Source organism: Electrona antarctica (assembly GCF_951216825.1).
Source record: "Electrona antarctica genome assembly, chromosome: 14".
Taxonomy (NCBI): domain Eukaryota; kingdom Metazoa; phylum Chordata; class Actinopteri; order Myctophiformes; family Myctophidae; genus Electrona; species Electrona antarctica.
Window position 1 is genome coordinate 26,051,592 of NC_136795.1, and position 18,690 is coordinate 26,070,281.

General features: G+C 36.8%; 1 protein-coding gene across 1 annotated transcript; it reads left to right on the forward strand.

Annotated features, from left to right (window-relative positions):
- The first annotated feature begins 1,076 nt into the window (after positions 1-1,076).
- soul5 (heme-binding protein soul5) lies at positions 1,077-3,894 on the forward strand. Its single transcript, XM_079519537.1, has 7 exons — positions 1,077-1,096; positions 1,255-1,314; positions 2,140-2,230; positions 2,329-2,449; positions 2,677-2,810; positions 3,263-3,426; positions 3,514-3,894. Coding segments are annotated over exons 1-7 (645 nt in total). The 5' UTR covers positions 1,077-1,094; the 3' UTR covers positions 3,587-3,894.
- The last annotated feature ends 14,796 nt before the right edge of the window (positions 3,895-18,690 follow it).

Consider the following 18,690-nt stretch of genomic DNA (forward strand, 5'->3'; position numbering starts at 1 on the left):
CTTTCATGCCAGAAACATAATCTGTAATCTAACTTGTTCTACAAGTTTTGTCACATGTGGTGTGGGATGTCGCATGACAGTAGGCCGTCAGAGTGCCACCCCAACGAGCCCAGAAGACAGCGACCCGCCCTGTGTCACGTGATCGACCGTATCGAAGTATCTGCCCATATTCATCCTCAATCAGAGCGATTACGCAACAGCAATTGTCCATTCCTCAATAAATGCCTGTGTAGGCAAAACATGCTGTGTCTCTCCTGCCTATCGTATCTCAGTGGCGCCCACAGTAGTCAGTCCTGTTTCTCTGCATGCAAAGACTAAGGTTTTCATTGCGTAATTGATCATCAAGCTATTTGCACGTACAGCACACAGTAAATCCTTAGGGTGTACAAATGGTTGCATTTGTAACCAAAGTTACATTTGTACTTTTTTTTCTAAGATATTTTCTGATACAGTAGGCCTACAGTAGACTGACACGAAGGGGCAGCAAAGGTTGTCGGGATCAAGACTAACCCGCGACACATTGTCAGGCTAGGTCTACGCCAGCCGTCTGGGCCACATTTTTACATTCTGAGTTAAATTAACACTTGGGATTGTACAGCATAAGAGAAACTAATTGACCCTAAGTGGAATTAACAAAGTTGTAACAACATGTTGGCCCGTGCAGAGAGCACTGAGGAGGGGGCAGGTGGTCAAACCTCACAAAAGGGCACTTCTGCGCACGCAGATGTTTGGGGTGGTCTTTTTGTGGGGGTCCATCGTGCCATTTCACAAAAGAAATGTAGTACATTAAATGTCTTATGCTAATGGAGCAAGATCTTCCACGATTACTTGGCCCATGTAATTGAACAGTAAAATAATTAGGTATATGTTCTCATTATAATGTATAAAGGATGTTTGATGCAAAAGCACCAAACACACCTCCCCCCCTTCACGTGCAGACATTAATATTGTCAGCTTTGACACGTGTGTTGTTGAGAGTGTAGGGAGTGGCCTGTGTCCCTTTCATAACTTGTGTTAATATATATAGTATAGTTTGCCACTGCATGGCCAAAAGACCCTCTCTGAACAGACACAGCACAACAGTATTTGTCACAATGTAAGTACACTTTCATGTGGTTGTCTTGGTAGGTAGAAAAAGAATACTGCGAAAGTGGCATGATAATCTCTCTCTGTGTGTGTGTGTGTGTGTGTGTGTGTGTGTGTGTGTGTGTGTGTGTGTGTGTGTATGTGTGTGTGTGTGTGTGTGTGTGTCAGGACTTTGATTCCAGGACTAGTGGGTTTGCTGCTGGTGCTGACAGCTGACGCGAGATTGGGGTAAGAAAACTGTTAATGGATATTACATGACAACAGTTGCAAATACTGTAGTTGCTTTGCTTGTATAATGAGTGAAAGAATGTGTTATTGGAGTGGAAGCAGACATTGTTATTATTCCAAACACTAGTTTGAAACACATAGCAAGACCTGTAGCCTATGCATTACTACAGTTATTGCCTTTTGTATATTATGCACAACTATAGATGTATTAAACATTTACTTTTCCCCCTTTTTTGCATTCAAGGAGCCTTGTACTATTACATTCTTGTTGGTTTTAGTCTTGCTAGTATAGTAGGGAGCTCATCAATTCACTGTTATTTTTTTAAGATATTTTTGGGGCTTATTTCTGCCTTCATTGATAGATACAGTAGTCTGACAGGAAATGGGGAGAGAGAGATGGGGAATGACAGAGAGAGATGGGGAATGACAGAGAGAGATGGGGAATGACAGAGAGAGATGGGGAATGACATGCAGCAAAGGTCGTCATGGCATTAGCAGCCTATAGGTGCCAAGGCGGTTTATGCCAGCCGTCCGGGCCAACTTACTGTTCTTTTGTGGTTAGGGTTACACTCAAAACCGTTCATTAGTGACAAGAAATGACTGTGTTATTGTGACTGAATGTGAAAGTGAAGATAGAAATCAAATAAACCTACTACACAGACTTTCTATTTAAATATCATACCAAATGACATTTATTTTCATTTTGAAAAATGAGCTGCTGGGTTGGTGTCTATAGTATTAACATCAATATACTTGAATTTTTAACTAAAAAAAAGTTTATTCTAAATAAAGAAACTAAATAAAGTTTCTTCTTTAAATGAACAGGGACTCCTCTGAGACAACTGTCTGCACTGAGACCAAGGAATGTCTCCTTTATGATCGGGTTTGTGATGAATCTGAGAATGACAATTACGAGGTGAGTGTGAATGACTTTGGAGTTTTAGACATTTGAGTTGTAACCTTCAGAAAGCTCACACAATGTTTATTTGTGTTTCTTTGATTCTGTGTTAACAGGTCAGATACTACAGTTCTCTGAAGTGGGTTTCAACAGATGAATCAGGCTACTTCATGGAAGCACCAACAATCACTGCCTTCCATAGATTATTCAAATACATCACTGGCACAAATGAGCAGAGTGCGTACAGTTTGTGTACCGTGTGTGTGTGTGTACATGCGTGTGTGTGCAGAGATGGGCATGTATTCGAAAAGAAAAAGTATTTAAAATACATGTATTTCAAATACATGCCCATCTCTGTGTGTGTGTGTCCGTGCGTGCGTTCTTGCGACACGTGCGTTCCATTTAGAAGGCAGTTGGAATCACTCGTGTCATCTCTTGCTGACATGCATGCATGTAACCTACAGGTGCAAAGATTGACATGACATCTCCCGTGATTATCAAAAAGAAAAGAGAAGCATGGAATTCCGATGTCTACACCATGAGCTTCTTGCTCCCATCAGAACATCAGGCCAACCCCCCCACCCCTACTGATGAAAAGGTAGGCTCTCAGAGAGAGAGTTTATTACTGATGAAAAGGTAGGCTCTCAGAGAGAGAGTTTATATGTCCAAGTGATTAACCACTTGAATCCTAGTGTTCCTATATCAGATATAGTGGAATTGTGATATTGTGATATGATATCACAATATCACAATATATATATATATATATATATATATATATATATATATATATATATATATCTATATATCCAATCATTTGTAGAAAATTCTAAATAGCCAATCTATAAGCTCACAACACATCATGTAGCCTAGACTCTAATTTGTCCCTCTAGTGTAGACTCTACACTGTAGAGGGACAAAAAGGAGGAGACCAAGTATATGGACCCCTGGGTGGATACCGGTCAATATTAATAGTGTTTTAAGTGGATAATATTAATAATTTATTTATTATGGCCTGGAGGATGAAATCAGAAGTCCCTTCCCTTGTAGGTGTACTTCACGGACATGCCAGATATGAAGGTGTACGTCAGGAGCTATGGAGGATGGATGAGCTCATGGAAGAACTGGTTTGAGTTGTACTATCTTCGGGGAGATCTCAATAAAGCTGGGGCAAAATACAACAGTGAATTCTGCTACGCCGTGGGATATGACAGGTTTGAAAACCACAACTACAGTTTTTTTTCTCACTTAGTGCTGTGCCATATGACTCATCTCTCTCTCTCTTCTCTTCTTCATCATAGTCCCATGAAGATTCTGAACAGGCACAATGAGGTCTGGTACGTGGTTGAGGGTGAGCATGTGTGCTCCACCTGAAGACAGACGGTCTCCATTATTGTACATCACAGCGAACAGAGACCCCGACAAGGAGACATCCCTCTGGAAGCTGCAAGGAACTGAACGTTTCCATTTGACCTATTAAGGAACAATGTATAGATGATTAGAATGAACAGGAAAAACCCTTATAATCAATATGAATATCTTAATGATGACATTGTATGCACATGCAGTATGTTTATACCTCATAGTAGTCATGATTTTATGTTCACATAACAGTTGGACATATAGTGGAATAAAGTCAATAATAAAAAAATAACCAATGCGATTTGTTTTGTGCTTATGTATACTGTTCTATATATATATATATATATATTGCAAATGACCAGTGTCATAAAAGATTACATTTTGTCATTCAATGCCACATCTATACAATTACAAATATTTGTATTGATTAATTATTGTTGAATATATTTTATTTTTGAATTATCTTTTATTTACTTTTAACATTTAATTTACATACGGTTATAAAATGCAACCTATAAATAAATACATTTTCGTAACTAAACTAAACAACCCCGACCCTTCCTAGTACAAGAAACTAACAAATGCATGATTTTCTTTTGACCATGATCATCTGTGCTACAAACATAAATAATAAACATGACAACAAGAATGACAAGTAGACAATTGTAACAATAATGACATCATCAACAATCTCCATTCTCCATTATGCTTCAAATAGCCCTCTCCATGCAGTTCGCGTCCCATATTTGGGATGTAATCCATTGCCCGACCCCAGATCTTCTGAAAGTGCGGTATTTTTCCTTTTACATTATACATGATTTTTTCCGGTGTGCAATAAGATAGGAGTTCTGCCCACCATTGTTTAGTCGGGGGAGGGGGTTCAGATTTCCAATGACAGAGAATACATTTTTTTGCAGCAGACATTGCTAACGGGATACATTTCTTTTCAAAGACGTCAAGATTGCTCAGCATAGAGACATCACCCAAAATAGCTATTCGTGCTCGTCCAATAATAATTTAACTTCCGGCAATTCCAGAACGTGTGGATTAGATCTCCTTTAACGTGTTGGCATCGAAGACAATTGGGTGATGTCTCGTAGCTAAATTGATATAATCTGTGAGGTGTATAATACATTCTGTGTAATATATTAAATTGAATTAACCTGTGTTTGGTATTTGTTAAAGTTGTTTGGGTGTTCTGAAGCAGTGACTGCCATTCTTTCATAGTATATTTGTGTTTAATGTCTTTTTCCCATTATTTTTGTTGTTGTAGCATCTTATCATCTTTCTGCTCGTTGTTCATCAGTGTGTACATCTTAAGGCCCTTTGATGATTTTGTAGTGTTAAACAGTTTCTCTATTGGCGTTTCAGTCATATGGGGATAGCTATAACTTATTTTTTACCCAATTCTGTATCTGTAAATATTTAAAAAGGTTGGATGATGGTAAATTATATTTCGCTCTCAGGGAATTAAAATCAGAAAAAATGCTTTGATTATACAAGTCTCTTATCTCATTGATTCCCTTGGTTCTCCAGTTTTCAGATATCCCAACACTAATAATTTTGGGGACACAAGGGTTGTTCCACAAAGGCATGCTCATTAACAAGGTATTTTGTTTTCCCATTAGTTTAATAGTTTCTTTCCAACATGCAAAAGTATGATGTATAATCTGGTTGTTGAATAATTTCTGATGGTCACACTGACCAGGTAGCTAAGGCTGCACCAAATATTGTTATCGTATCGTTATTGAGGTATGAACATGCGCAATATCAGAAAGTATCGCAAAAAGGCAAAGGTATCGCGATATATCGATATATTGTCGATATTTTTATATATTGTCGATATATATCGTCCACTTGTAAAGCCAGCAACCTCCCTCTGGTTTAGCCTGTGCCCCGCTTAAATTTGAGAATATAAAGTGGTAACGGTAATATTGTATAGCCATACCGTATATTTATTTTTAATATATTCATGCAATATTAGGCATAAATACCGAGATATGACATTTCGGCCATATCGTGCAGGCTGCAGCCCTAGTGGTAGACCAGTAGTATTAATGTCTCAAGTAAAATAATAATAAGCTCACAACCCGTCGCAACACAAGGCATTGTGATCTAGTTAGATTGGCTATTTTCAATGTATAAGTGGTTAAACTAATTTTGATGCTATATCAATTAATTTAGCTGGGGACCTCATGGAACCCCCTCATGAGCAGCAAGGGGTCCCTGGACCCCACTTTGAGGTCCAGCCTGATGCAGGACAAGAAAATGCAATAGTTCACCACCAGATGGCACTGCCATCAATTGTACTTTCACTTTTAAACTCTGTAAAAATAAATCCAGCCTGTTTTCTTTCACTTATTTGCAATCATGTTACTTCAGCATGCTTTTTATTTAATTAGACAGAATAATGTCTAATGAAACAGTAGGCCTACAGACTACAGCCTACAATCAAACACATTCTTTTTAGACACAGATCATCACCGAAAAACGTCCTTGTTTTCATTCAGGTCCTGGGTATTCAATTCATAATCATCAGGCAAACAGTCCACCGTAAGATGAACCTAAATAGGTTTGAATGGGGTTTCTAGGTGTAAGTATGTAGGACTATAGTAGCATGCCAAAGTTTGTGCTATTGCCATTGAGAATGCATTGGGCGTTTAAGTTAAATAACTCAGAAACTACAAAACATTTCAAAGTAAAAAGTTCCAGCATGTGTCTCCACAGTAAGCTGAATTATAAAACGTGTGAATGGAGTTTCTAGGTGAAAGTGATTTTGACGTGCCACTATCTGCCATTGTACATTTCTCAAATTTAAAGCACTATATTTCTAAAACTATGAAACATTTCAAATATTCCTTTTCAGGCAAACATGTCCACCGTAAGATGAACCTAAATAGGTTTGAATGGGGATTCTAGGTGTAAGTATGTAGGACTAGTAGCATGCCAAAGTTATATATTTTTTCGGATGGCATACTATAGCATGTCGTTTTTCGTGATTTTGGACTATTTGAAAAAAAGATGAAAATCATGAAAAAACGACATACTATGGTCATGGTTTCGGACGGCATACTATAGCATGTCGTTTTTCATGATTTTGGAGGATTTGAAAAAAAGATGAAAATCATGAAAAAACGACATACTATAGTCCATGGTTTGGGACGGCATAATATATTTTGTCATATTTTCATGATTTTGGGACACTATGTCAGAGCCAGGACTTGAACCTGCAGCCTCCTGATTCCCAGGCAGGCTCTGTACCCAGTGAGCCACTGTGCATGCTGTTCTTAAAAGGCAGAATAGATAATGACAGAAGAGCCAGAGACTTGTTTCCATTGTGGTTCATAAACATTCAAACGTCTAGAGATAAACAACAGCAAAATAAACAATAGACAAATCTCCTGTTATTTTATTTTTTGTATTTTATTTTTGTATCAATGTTGTACTCAAAGGGAACAGCAGACTGTTGCTGCAGGTAGCAAGTAGATCAGTGACTTAGCTCACTGGCTGCATGATCGAGATTGTGGGTTCAAACCCCACTCAAATCTTTACTTGCCAAAATCTGCCATTGACCCCCATTCTGAATTTCTCAAATTTAAAAGCACTATATTTCTAAAACTATGAAACATTTCAAAGATTCATTTTCAGGCAAACATGTCCACCGTAAGATGAACCTAAACAGGTTTGAATGGGGTTTCTAGGTGTAAGTATGTAGGACTAGTAGCATGCTAAAGTATGTGCTATTGCCATTGGGAATGCATTGGGCGTTTAACTTAAATAACTCAGAAACTACAAAACATTTCAAAGTAAAAAGTTCCAGCATGTGTCTCCACAGAAAGCTGAATTATAAAAAGTGTGAATGGAGTTTCTAGGTGAAAGTGCTTTTTTGACGTGCCAAAATCTGCCATTGACCCCCATTCTGAATTTCTCAAATTTAAAAGCACTATATTTCTAAAACTATGAAACATTTCAAAGATTCCTTTTCAGGCAAACATATCCACCGTAAGATGAACCTAAATAGGTTTGAATGGGGTTTCTAGGTGTAAGTATGTAGGACTAGTAGCATGCCAAAGTTTGTGCTATTGCCATTGGGAATGCATTGGGTGTTTAACTTAAATAACTCAGAAACTACAAAACATTTCAAAGTAAAAAGTTCCAGCATGTGTCTCCACAGAAAGCTGAATTATAAAAAGTGTGAATGGAGTTTCTAGGTGAAAGTGCTTTTTTGACGTGCCAATATCTGCCATTGAGCCCCATTGTAAATGTCTCAAATTTGAAAGCACTATATTTCTAAAACGATGAAACATTTCAAAGATTCCTTTTCAGGCAAACATGTCCACCGTAAGATGAACCTAAATAGGTTTGAATGGGGTTTCTAGGTGTAAGTATGTAGGACTAGTAGCATGCCAAAGTTTGTGCTATTGCCATTGGGAATGCATTGGGCGTTTAACTTAAATAACTCAGAAACTACAAAACATTTCAAAGTAAAAAGTTCCAGCATGTGTCTCCACAGAAAGCTGAATTATAAAAAGTGTGAATGGAGTTTCTAGGTGAAAGTGCTTTTTTGACGTGCCAATATCTGCCATTGAGCCCCATTGTAAATGTCTCAAATTTGAAAGCACTATATTTCTAAAACGATGAAACATTTCAAAGATTCCTTTTCAGGCAAACATGTCCACCGTAAGATGAACCTAAATAGGTTTGAATGGGGTTTCTAGGTGTAAGTATGTAGGACTAGTATCATGCCAAAGTTTGTGCTATTGCCATTGAGAATGCATTGGGCGTTTAAGTTAAATAACTCAGAAACTACAAAACATTTCAAAGTAAAAAGTTCCAGCATGTGTCTCCACAGAAAGCTGAATTATAAAAAGTGTGAATGGAGTTTCTAGGTGAAAGTGCTTTTTTGACGTGCCAATATCTGCCATTGAGCCCCATTGTAAATGTCTCAAATTTGAAAGCACTATATTTCTAAAAGGATGAAACATTTCAAAGATTCCTTTTCAGGCAAACATGTCCACCGTAAGATGAACCTAAATAGGTTTGAATGGGGTTTCTAGGTGTAAGTATGTAGGACTAGTATCATGCCAAAGTTTGTGTTATTGCCATTGAGAATGCATTGGGCGTTTAAGTTAAATAACTCTGAAACTACAAAACATTTAAAAGTAAAAAAGTTCCAGGATGTGTCTCCACAGTAAGCTGAGTTATAAAAAGTGTGAATGGAGTTTCTAGGTGAAAGTGTTTTTTTGACGTGCCAATATCTGCCATCGAGCCCCATTATAAATGTCTCAAATTTGAAAGCACTATATTTCTAAAACTATGAAACATTTCAAAGATTCCTTTTCAGGCAAACATGTCCACCGTAAGATGAACCTAAATAGGTTTGAATGGGGTTTCTAGGTGTAAGTATGTAGGACTAGTAGCATGCCAAAGTTTGTGCTATTGCCATTGGGAATGCATTGGGCGTTTAACTTAAATAACTCAGAAACTACAAAACATTTCAAAGTAAAAAGTTCCAGCATGTGTCTCCACAGAAAGCTGAATTATAAAAAGTGTGAATGGAGTTTCTAGGTGAAAGTGCTTTTTTGACGTGCCAATATCTGCCATTGAGCCCCATTGTAAATGTCTCAAATTTGAAAGCACTATATTTCTAAAACGATGAAACATTTCAAAGATTCCTTTTCAGGCAAACATGTCCACCGTAAGATGAACCTAAATAGGTTTGAATGGGGTTTCTAGGTGTAAGTATGTAGGACTAGTATCATGCCAAAGTTTGTGCTATTGCCATTGAGAATGCATTGGGCGTTTAAGTTAAATAACTCAGAAACTACAAAACATTTCAAAGTAAAAAAGTTCCAGGATGTGTCTCCACAGTAAGCTGAATTATAAAAAGTGTGAATGGAGTTTCTAGGTGAAAGTGTTTTTTTGACGTGCCAATATCTGCCATTGAGCCCCATTATAAATGTCTCAAATTTGAAAGCACTATATTTCTAAAACTATGAAACATTTCAAAGATTCCTTTTCAGGCAAACATGTCCACCATAAGATGAACCTAAATAGGTTTGAATGGGGTTTCTAGGTGTAAGTATGTAGGACTAGTAGCATGCCAAAGTTTGTGCTATTGCCATTGGGAATGCATTGGGCGTTTAAGTTAAATAACTCAGAAACTACAAAACATTTCAAAGTAAAAAAGTTCCAGGATGTGTCTCCACAGTAAGCTGAATTATAAAAAGTGTGAATGGAGTTTCTAGGTGAAAGTGCTTTTTTGACGTGCCAATATCTGCCATTGAGCCCCATTGTAAATGTCTCAAATTTGAAAGCACTATATTTCTAAAACGATGAAACATTTCAAAGATTCCTTTTCAGGCAAACATGTCCACCGTAAGATGAACCTAAATAGGTTTGAAGTGGGTTTCTAGGTGTAAGTATGTAGGACTAGTATCATGCCAAAGTTTGTGCTATTGCCATTGAGAATGCATTGGGCGTTTAAGTTAAATAACTCAGAAACTACAAAACATTTAAAAGTAAAAAAGTTCCAGGATGTGTCTCCACAGTAAGCTGAATTATAAAAAGTGTGAATGGAGTTTCTAGGTGAAAGTGTTTTTTTGACGTGCCAATATCTGCCATCGAGCCCCATTATAAATGTCTCAAATTTTAAAGCACTATATTTCTAAAACTATGAAACATTTCAAAGACTCCTTTTCAGGCAAACATGTCCACCGTAAGATGAACCTAAATAGGTTTGAATGGGGTTTCTAGGTGTAAGTATGTAGGACTAGTAGCATGCCAAAGTTTGTGCTATTGCCATTGAGAATGCATTGGGTGTTTAAGTTAAATAACTCAGAAACTACAAAACATTTCAAAGTAAAAAAGTTCCAGGATGTGTATCCACAGTAAGCTGAATTATAAAAAGTGTGAATGGAGTTTCTAGGTGAAAGTGCTTTTTTGACGTGCCAAAATCTGCCATTGACCCCCATTCTGAATTTCTCAAATATAAAAGCACTATATTTCTAAAACTATGAAACATTTCAAAGATTCCTTTTCAGGCAAACATGTCCACCGTAAGATGAACCTAAATAGGTTTGAATGGGGTTTCTAGGTGTAAGTATGTAGGACTAGTAGCATGCCAAAGTTTGTGCTATTGCCATTGGGAATGCATTGGGCGTTTAACTTAAATAACTCAGAAACTACAAAACATTTCAAAGTAAAAAGTTCCAGCATGTGTCTCCACAGAAAGCTGAATTATAAAAAGTGTGAATGGAGTTTCTAGGTGAAAGTGCTTTTTTGACGTGCCAATATCTGCCATTGAGCCCCATTGTAAATGTCTCAAATTTGAAAGCACTATATTTCTAAAACGATGAAACATTTCAAAGATTCCTTTTCAGGCAAACATGTCCACCGTAAGATGAACCTAAATAGGTTTGAATGGGGTTTCTAGGTGTAAGTATGTAGGACTAGTAGCATGCCAAAGTTTGTGCTATTGCCATTGGGAATGCATTGGGCGTTTAACTTAAATAACTCAGAAACTACAAAACATTTCAAAGTAAAAAGTTCCAGCATGTGTCTCCACAGAAAGCTGAATTATAAAAAGTGTGAATGGAGTTTCTAGGTGAAAGTGCTTTTTTGACGTGCCAATATCTGCCATTGAGCCCCATTGTAAATGTCTCAAATTTGAAAGCACTATATTTCTAAAACGATGAAACATTTCAAAGATTCCTTTTCAGGCAAACATGTCCACCGTAAGATGAACCTAAATAGGTTTGAATGGGGTTTCTAGGTGTAAGTATGTAGGACTAGTATCATGCCAAAGTTTGTGCTATTGCCATTGAGAATGCATTGGGCGTTTAAGTTAAATAACTCAGAAACTACAAAACATTTCAAAGTAAAAAAGTTCCAGGATGTGTCTCCACAGTAAGCTGAATTATAAAAAGTGTGAATGGAGTTTCTAGGTGAAAGTGATTTTGACGTGCCACTATCTGCCATTGTACATTTCTCAAATTTAAAGCACTATATTTCTAAAACTATGAAACATTTCAAAGATTCCTTTTCAGGCAAACATGTCCACCGTAAGATGAACCTAAATAGGTTTGAATGGGGATTCTAGGTGTAAGTATGTAGGACTAGTAGCATGCCAAAGTTATAATTTTTTTCGGACGGCATACTATAGCATGTCGTTTTTCGTGATTTTAGACTATTTGAAAAAAAGATGAAAATCATGAAAAAACGACATACTATGGTCATGGTTTCGGACGGCATCCTATAGCATGTCGTTTTTCATGATTTTGGAGGATTTGAAAAAAAGATGAAAATCATGAAAAAACGACATACTATAGTCCATGGTTTGGGACGGCATAATATATTTTGTCATATTTTCATGATTTTGGGACACTATGTCAGAGCCAGGACTTGAACCTGCAGCCTCCTGATTCCCAGGCAGGCTCTGTAGCCTACCCAGTGAGCCACTGTGCATGCTGTTCTTAAAAGGCTGAATAGATAATGACAGAAGAGCCAGAGACTTGTTTCCATTGTGGTTCATAAACATTCAAACGTCTAGAGATAAACAACAGCAAAATAAACAATAGACAAATCTCCTGTTATTTTATTTTTTGTATTTTATTTTTGTATCTATGTTGTACTCAAAGGGAACAGCAGACTGTGTTGCTGCAGGTAGCAAGTAGATCAGTGACTTAGCACACTGGCTGCATGATCTGGAGATTGAGGGTTCAAACCCCACTCAAATCTTTACTTGCCAAAATCTGCCATTGACCCCCATTCTGAATTTCTCAAATTTAAAAGCACTATATTTCTAAAACTATGAAACATTTCAAAGATTCCTTTTCAGGCAAACATGTCCACCGTAAGATGAACCTAAATAGGTTTGAATGGGGTTTCTAGGTGTAAGTATGTAGGAATAGTAGCATGCCAAAGTTTGTGCTATTGCCATTGGGAATGCATTGGGCGTTTAACTTAAATAACTCAGAAACTACAAAACATTTCAAAGTAAAAAGTTCCAGCATGTGTCTCCACAGAAAGCTGAATTATAAAAAGTGTGAATGGAGTTTCTAGGTGAAAGTGCTTTTTTGACGTGCCAATATCTGCCATTGAGCCCCATTGTAAATGTCTCAAATTTGAAAGCACTATATTTCTAAAACGATGAAACATTTCAAAGATTCCTTTTCAGGCAAACATGTCCACCGTAAGATGAACCTAAATAGGTTTGAATGGGGTTTCTAGGTGTAAGTATGTAGGACTAGTATCATGCCAAAGTTTGTGCTATTGCCATTGAGAATGCATTGGGCGTTTAAGTTAAATAACTCAGAAACTACAAAACATTTAAAGTAAAAAAGTTCCAGGATGTGTCTCCACAGTAAGCTGAATTATACAAAGTGTGAATGGAGTTTCTAGGTGAAAGTGTTTTTTTGACGTGCCAATATCTGCCATCGAGCCCCATTATAAATGTCTCAAATTTGAAAGCACTATATTTCTAAAACTATGAAACATTTCAAAGATTCCTTTTCAGGCAAACATGTCCACCGTAAGATGAACCTAAATAGGTTTGAATGGGGTTTCTAGGTGTAAGTATGTAGGAATAGTAGCATGCCAAAGTTTGTGCTATTGCCATTGGGAATGCATTGGGCGTTTAACTTAAATAACTCAGAAACTACAAAACATTTCAAAGTAAAAAGTTCCAGCATGTGTCTCCACAGAAAGCTGAATTATAAAAAGTGTGAATGGAGTTTCTAGGTGAAAGTGCTTTTTTGACGTGCCAATATCTGCCATTGAGCCCCATTGTAAATGTCTCAAATTTGAAAGCACTATATTTCTAAAACGATGAAACATTTCAAAGATTCCTTTTCAGGCAAACATGTCCACCGTAAGATGAACCTAAATAGGTTTGAATGGGGTTTCTAGGTGTAAGTATGTAGGACTAGTATCATGCCAAAGTTTGTGCTATTGCCATTGAGAATGCATTGGGCGTTTAAGTTAAATAACTCAGAAACTACAAAACATTTAAAGTAAAAAAGTTCCAGGATGTGTCTCCACAGTAAGCTGAATTATACAAAGTGTGAATGGAGTTTCTAGGTGAAAGTGTTTTTTTGACGTGCCAATATCTGCCATCGAGCCCCATTATAAATGTCTCAAATTTGAAAGCACTATATTTCTAAAACTATGAAACATTTCAAAGATTCCTTTTCAGGCAAACATGTCCACCATAAGATGAACCTAAATAGGTTTGTATGGGGTTTCTAGGTGTAAGTATGTAGGACTAGTAGCATGCCAAAGTTTGTGCTATTGCCATTGAGAATGCATTGGGCGTTTAAGTTAAATAACTCAGAAACTACAAAACATTTCAAAGTAAAAAAGTTCCAGGATGTGTCTCCACAGTAAGCTGAATTATAAAAAGTGTGAATGGAGTTTCTAGGTGAAAGTGATTTTGACGTGCCACTATCTGCCATTGTACATTTCTCAAATTTAAAGCACTATATTTCTAAAACTATGAAACATTTCAAAGATTCCTTTTCAGGCAAACATGTCCACCGTAAGATGAACCTAAATAGGTTTGAATGGGGATTCTAGGTGTAAGTATGTAGGACTAGTAGCATGCCAAAGTTATAATTTTTTTCGGACGGCATACTATAGCATGTCGTTTTTCGTGATTTTAGACTATTTGAAAAAAAGATGAAAATCATGAAAAAACGACATACTATGGTCATGGTTTCGGACGGCATCCTATAGCATGTCGTTTTTCATGATTTTGGAGGATTTGAAAAAAAGATGAAAATCATGAAAAAACGACATACTATAGTCCATGGTTTGGGACGGCATAATATATTTTGTCATATTTTCATGATTTTGGGACACTATGTCAGAGCCAGGACTTGAACCTGCAGCCTCCTGATTCCCAGGCAGGCTCTGTAGCCTACCCAGTGAGCCACTGTGCATGCTGTTCTTAAAAGGCTGAATAGATAATGACAGAAGAGCCAGAGACTTGTTTCCATTGTGGTTCATAAACATTCAAACGTCTAGAGATAAACAACAGCAAAATAAACAATAGACAAATCTCCTGTTATTTTATTTTTTGTATTTTATTTTTGTATCTATGTTGTACTCAAAGGGAACAGCAGACTGTGTTGCTGCAGGTAGCAAGTAGATCAGTGACTTAGCACACTGGCTGCATGATCTGGAGATTGAGGGTTCAAACCCCACTCAAATCTTTACTTGCCAAAATCTGCCATTGACCCCCATTCTGAATTTCTCAAATTTAAAAGCACTATATTTCTAAAACTATGAAACATTTCAAAGATTCCTTTTCAGGCAAACATGTCCACCGTAAGATGAACCTAAATAGGTTTGAATGGGGTTTCTAGGTGTAAGTATGTAGGACTAGTAGCATGCCAAAGTTTGTGCTATTGCCATTGGGAATGCATTGGGCGTTTAACTTAAATAACTCAGAAACTACAAAACATTTCAAAGTAAAAAGTTCCAGCATGTGTCTCCACAGAAAGCTGAATTATAAAAAGTGTGAATGGAGTTTCTAGGTGAAAGTGCTTTTTTGACGTGCCAATATCTGCCATTGAGCCCCATTGTAAATGTCTCAAATTTGAAAGCACTATATTTCTAAAACGATGAAACATTTCAAAGATTCCTTTTCAGGCAAACATGTCCACCGTAAGATGAACCTAAATAGGTTTGAATGGGGTTTCTAGGTGTAAGTATGTAGGACTAGTATCATGCCAAAGTTTGTGCTATTGCCATTGAGAATGCATTGGGCGTTTAAGTTAAATAACTCAGAAACTACAAAACATTTAAAAGTAAAAAAGTTCCAGGATGTGTCTCCACAGTAAGCTGAATAATAAAAAGTGTGAATGGAGTTTCTAGGTGAAAGTGTTTTTTTGACGTGCCAATATCTGCCATCGAGCCCCATTATAAATGTCTCAAATTTGAAAGCACTATATTTCTAAAACTATGAAACATTTCAAAGATTCCTTTTCAGGCAAACATGTCCACCGTAAGATGAACCTAAATAGGTTTGAATGGGGTTTCTAGGTGTAAGTATGTAGGACTAGTAGCATGCCAAAGTTTGTGCTATTGCCATTGAGAATGCATTGGGTGTTTAAGTTAAATAACTCAGAAACTACAAAACATTTCAAAGTAAAAAAGTTCCAGGATGTGTATCCACAGTAAGCTGAATTATAAAAAGTGTGAATGGAGTTTCTAGGTGAAAGTGCTTTTTTGACGTGCCAAAATCTGCCATTGACCCCCATTCTGAATTTCTCAAATTTAAAAGCACTATATTTCTAAAACTATGAAACATTTCAAAGATTCCTTTTCAGGCAAACATGTCCACCGTAAGATAAACCTAAATAGGTTTGAATGGGGTTTCTAGGTGTAAGTATGTAGGACTAGTATCATGCCAAAGTTTGTGTTATTGCCACTGAGAATGCATTGGGCGTTTCAGTTAAATAACTCAGAAACTACAAAACATTTAAAAGTAAAAAAGTTCCAGGATGTGTCTCCACAGTAAGCTGAGTTATAAAAAGTGTGAATGGAGTTTCTAGGTGAAAGTGTTTTTTTGACGTGCCAATATCTGCCATCGAGCCCCATTATAAATGTCTCAAATTTGAAAGCACTATATTTCTAAAACTATGAAACATTTCAAAGATTCCTTTTCAGGCAAACATGTCCACCGTAAGATGAACCTAAATAGGTTTGAATGGGGTTTCTAGGTGTAAGTATGTAGGACTAGTAGCATGCCAAAGTTTGTGCTATTGCCATTGGGAATGCATTGGGCGTTTAACTTAAATAACTCAGAAACTACAAAACATTTCAAAGTAAAAAGTTCCAGCATGTGTCTCCACAGAAATCTGAATTATAAAAAGTGTGAATGGAGTTTCTAGGTGAAAGTGCTTTTTTGACGTGCCAATATCTGCCATTGAGCCCCATTGTAAATGTCTCAAATTTGAAAGCACTATATTTCTAAAAGGATGAAACATTTCAAAGATTCCTTTTCAGGCAAACATGTCCACCGTAAGATGAACCTAAATAGGTTTGAATGGGGTTTCTAGGTGTAAGTATGTAGGACTAGTATCATGCCAAAGTTTGTGTTATTGCCATTGAGAATGCATTGGGCGTTTAAGTTAAATAACTCAGAAACTACAAAACATTTAAAAGTAAAAAAGTTCCAGGATGTGTCTCCACAGTAAACTGAGTTATAAAAAGTGTGAATGGAGTTTCTAGGTGAAAGTGTTTTTTTGACGTGCCAATATCTGCCATCGAGCCCCATTATAAATGTCTCAAATTTGAAAGCACTATATTTCTAAAACTATGAAACATTTCAAAGATTCCTTTTCAGGCAAACATGTCCACCGTAAGATGAACCTAAATAGGTTTGAATGGGGTTTCTAGGTGTAAGTATGTAGGACTAGTAGCATGCCAAAGTTTGTGCTATTGCCATTGGGAATGCATTGGGTGTTTAACTTAAATAACTCAGAAACTACAAAACATTTCAAAGTAAAAAGTTCCAGCATGTGTCTCCACAGAAAGCTGAATTATAAAAAGTGTGAATGGAGTTTCTAGGTGAAAGTGCTTTTTTGACGTGCCAATATCTGCCATTGAGCCCCATTGTAAATGTCTCAAATTTGAAAGCACTATATTTCTAAAACGATGAAACATTTCAAAGATTCCTTTTCAGGCAAACATGTCCACCGTAAGATGAACCTAAATAGGTTTGAATGGGGTTTCTAGGTGTAAGTATGTAGGACTAGTATCATGCCAAAGTTTGTGCTATTGCCATTGAGAATGCATTGGGCGTTTAAGTTAAATAACTCAGAAACTACAAAACATTTCAAAGTAAAAAGTTCCAGCATGTGTCTCCACAGAAAGCTGAATTATAAAAAGTGTGAATGGAGTTTCTAGGTGAAAGTGCTTTTTTGACGTGCCAATATCTGCCATTGAGCCCCATTGTAAATGTCTCAAATTTGAAAGCACTATATTTCTAAAAGGATGAAACATTTCAAAGATTCCTTTTCAGGCAAACATGTCCACCGTAAGATGAACCTAAATAGGTTTGAATGGGGTTTCTAGGTGTAAGTATGTAGGACTAGTATCATGCCAAAGTTTGTGTTATTGCCATTGAGAATGCATTGGGCGTTTAAGTTAAATAACTCAGAAACTACAAAACATTTAAAAGTAAAAAAGTTCCAGGATGTGTCTCCACAGTAAGCTGAGTTATAAAAAGTGTGAATGGAGTTTCTAGGTGAAAGTGTTTTTTTGACATGCCAATATCTGCCATCGAGCCCCATTATAAATGTCTCAAATTTGAAAGCACTATATTTCTAAAACTATGAAACATTTCAAAGATTCCTTTTCAGGCAAACATGTCCACCGTAAGATGAACCTAAATAGGTTTGAATGGGGTTTCTAGGTGTAAGTATGTAGGACTAGTAGCATGCCAAAGTTTGTGCTATTGCCATTGGGAATGCATTGGGCGTTTAACTTAAATAACTCAGAAACTACAAAACATTTCAAAGTAAAAAGTTCCAGCATGTGTCTCCACAGAAAGCTGAATTATAAAAAGTGTGAATGGAGTTTCTAGGTGAAAGTGCTTTTTTGACGTGCCAATATCTGCCATTGAGCCCCATTGTAAATGTCTCAAATTTGAAAGCACTATATTTCTAAAACTATGAAACATTTCAAAGATTCCTTTTCAGGCAAACATGTCCACCATAAGATGAACCTAAATAGGTTTGAATGGGGTTTCTAGGTGTAAGTATGTAGGACTAGTAGCATGCCAAAGTTTGTGCTATTGCCATTGAGAATGCATTGGGCGTTTAAGTTAAATAACTCAGAAACTACAAAACATTTCAAAGTAAAAAAGTTCCAGGATGTGTCTCCACAGTAAGCTGAATTATAAAAAGTGTGAATGGAGTTTCTAGGTGAAAGTGCTTTTTTGACGTGCCAATATCTGCCATTGAGCCCCATTGTAAATGTCTCAAATTTGAAAGCACTATATTTCTAAAACGATGAAACATTTCAAAGATTCCTTTTCAGGCAAACATGTCCACCGTAAGATGAACCTAAATAGGTTTGAATGGGGTTTCTAGGTGTAAGTATGTAGG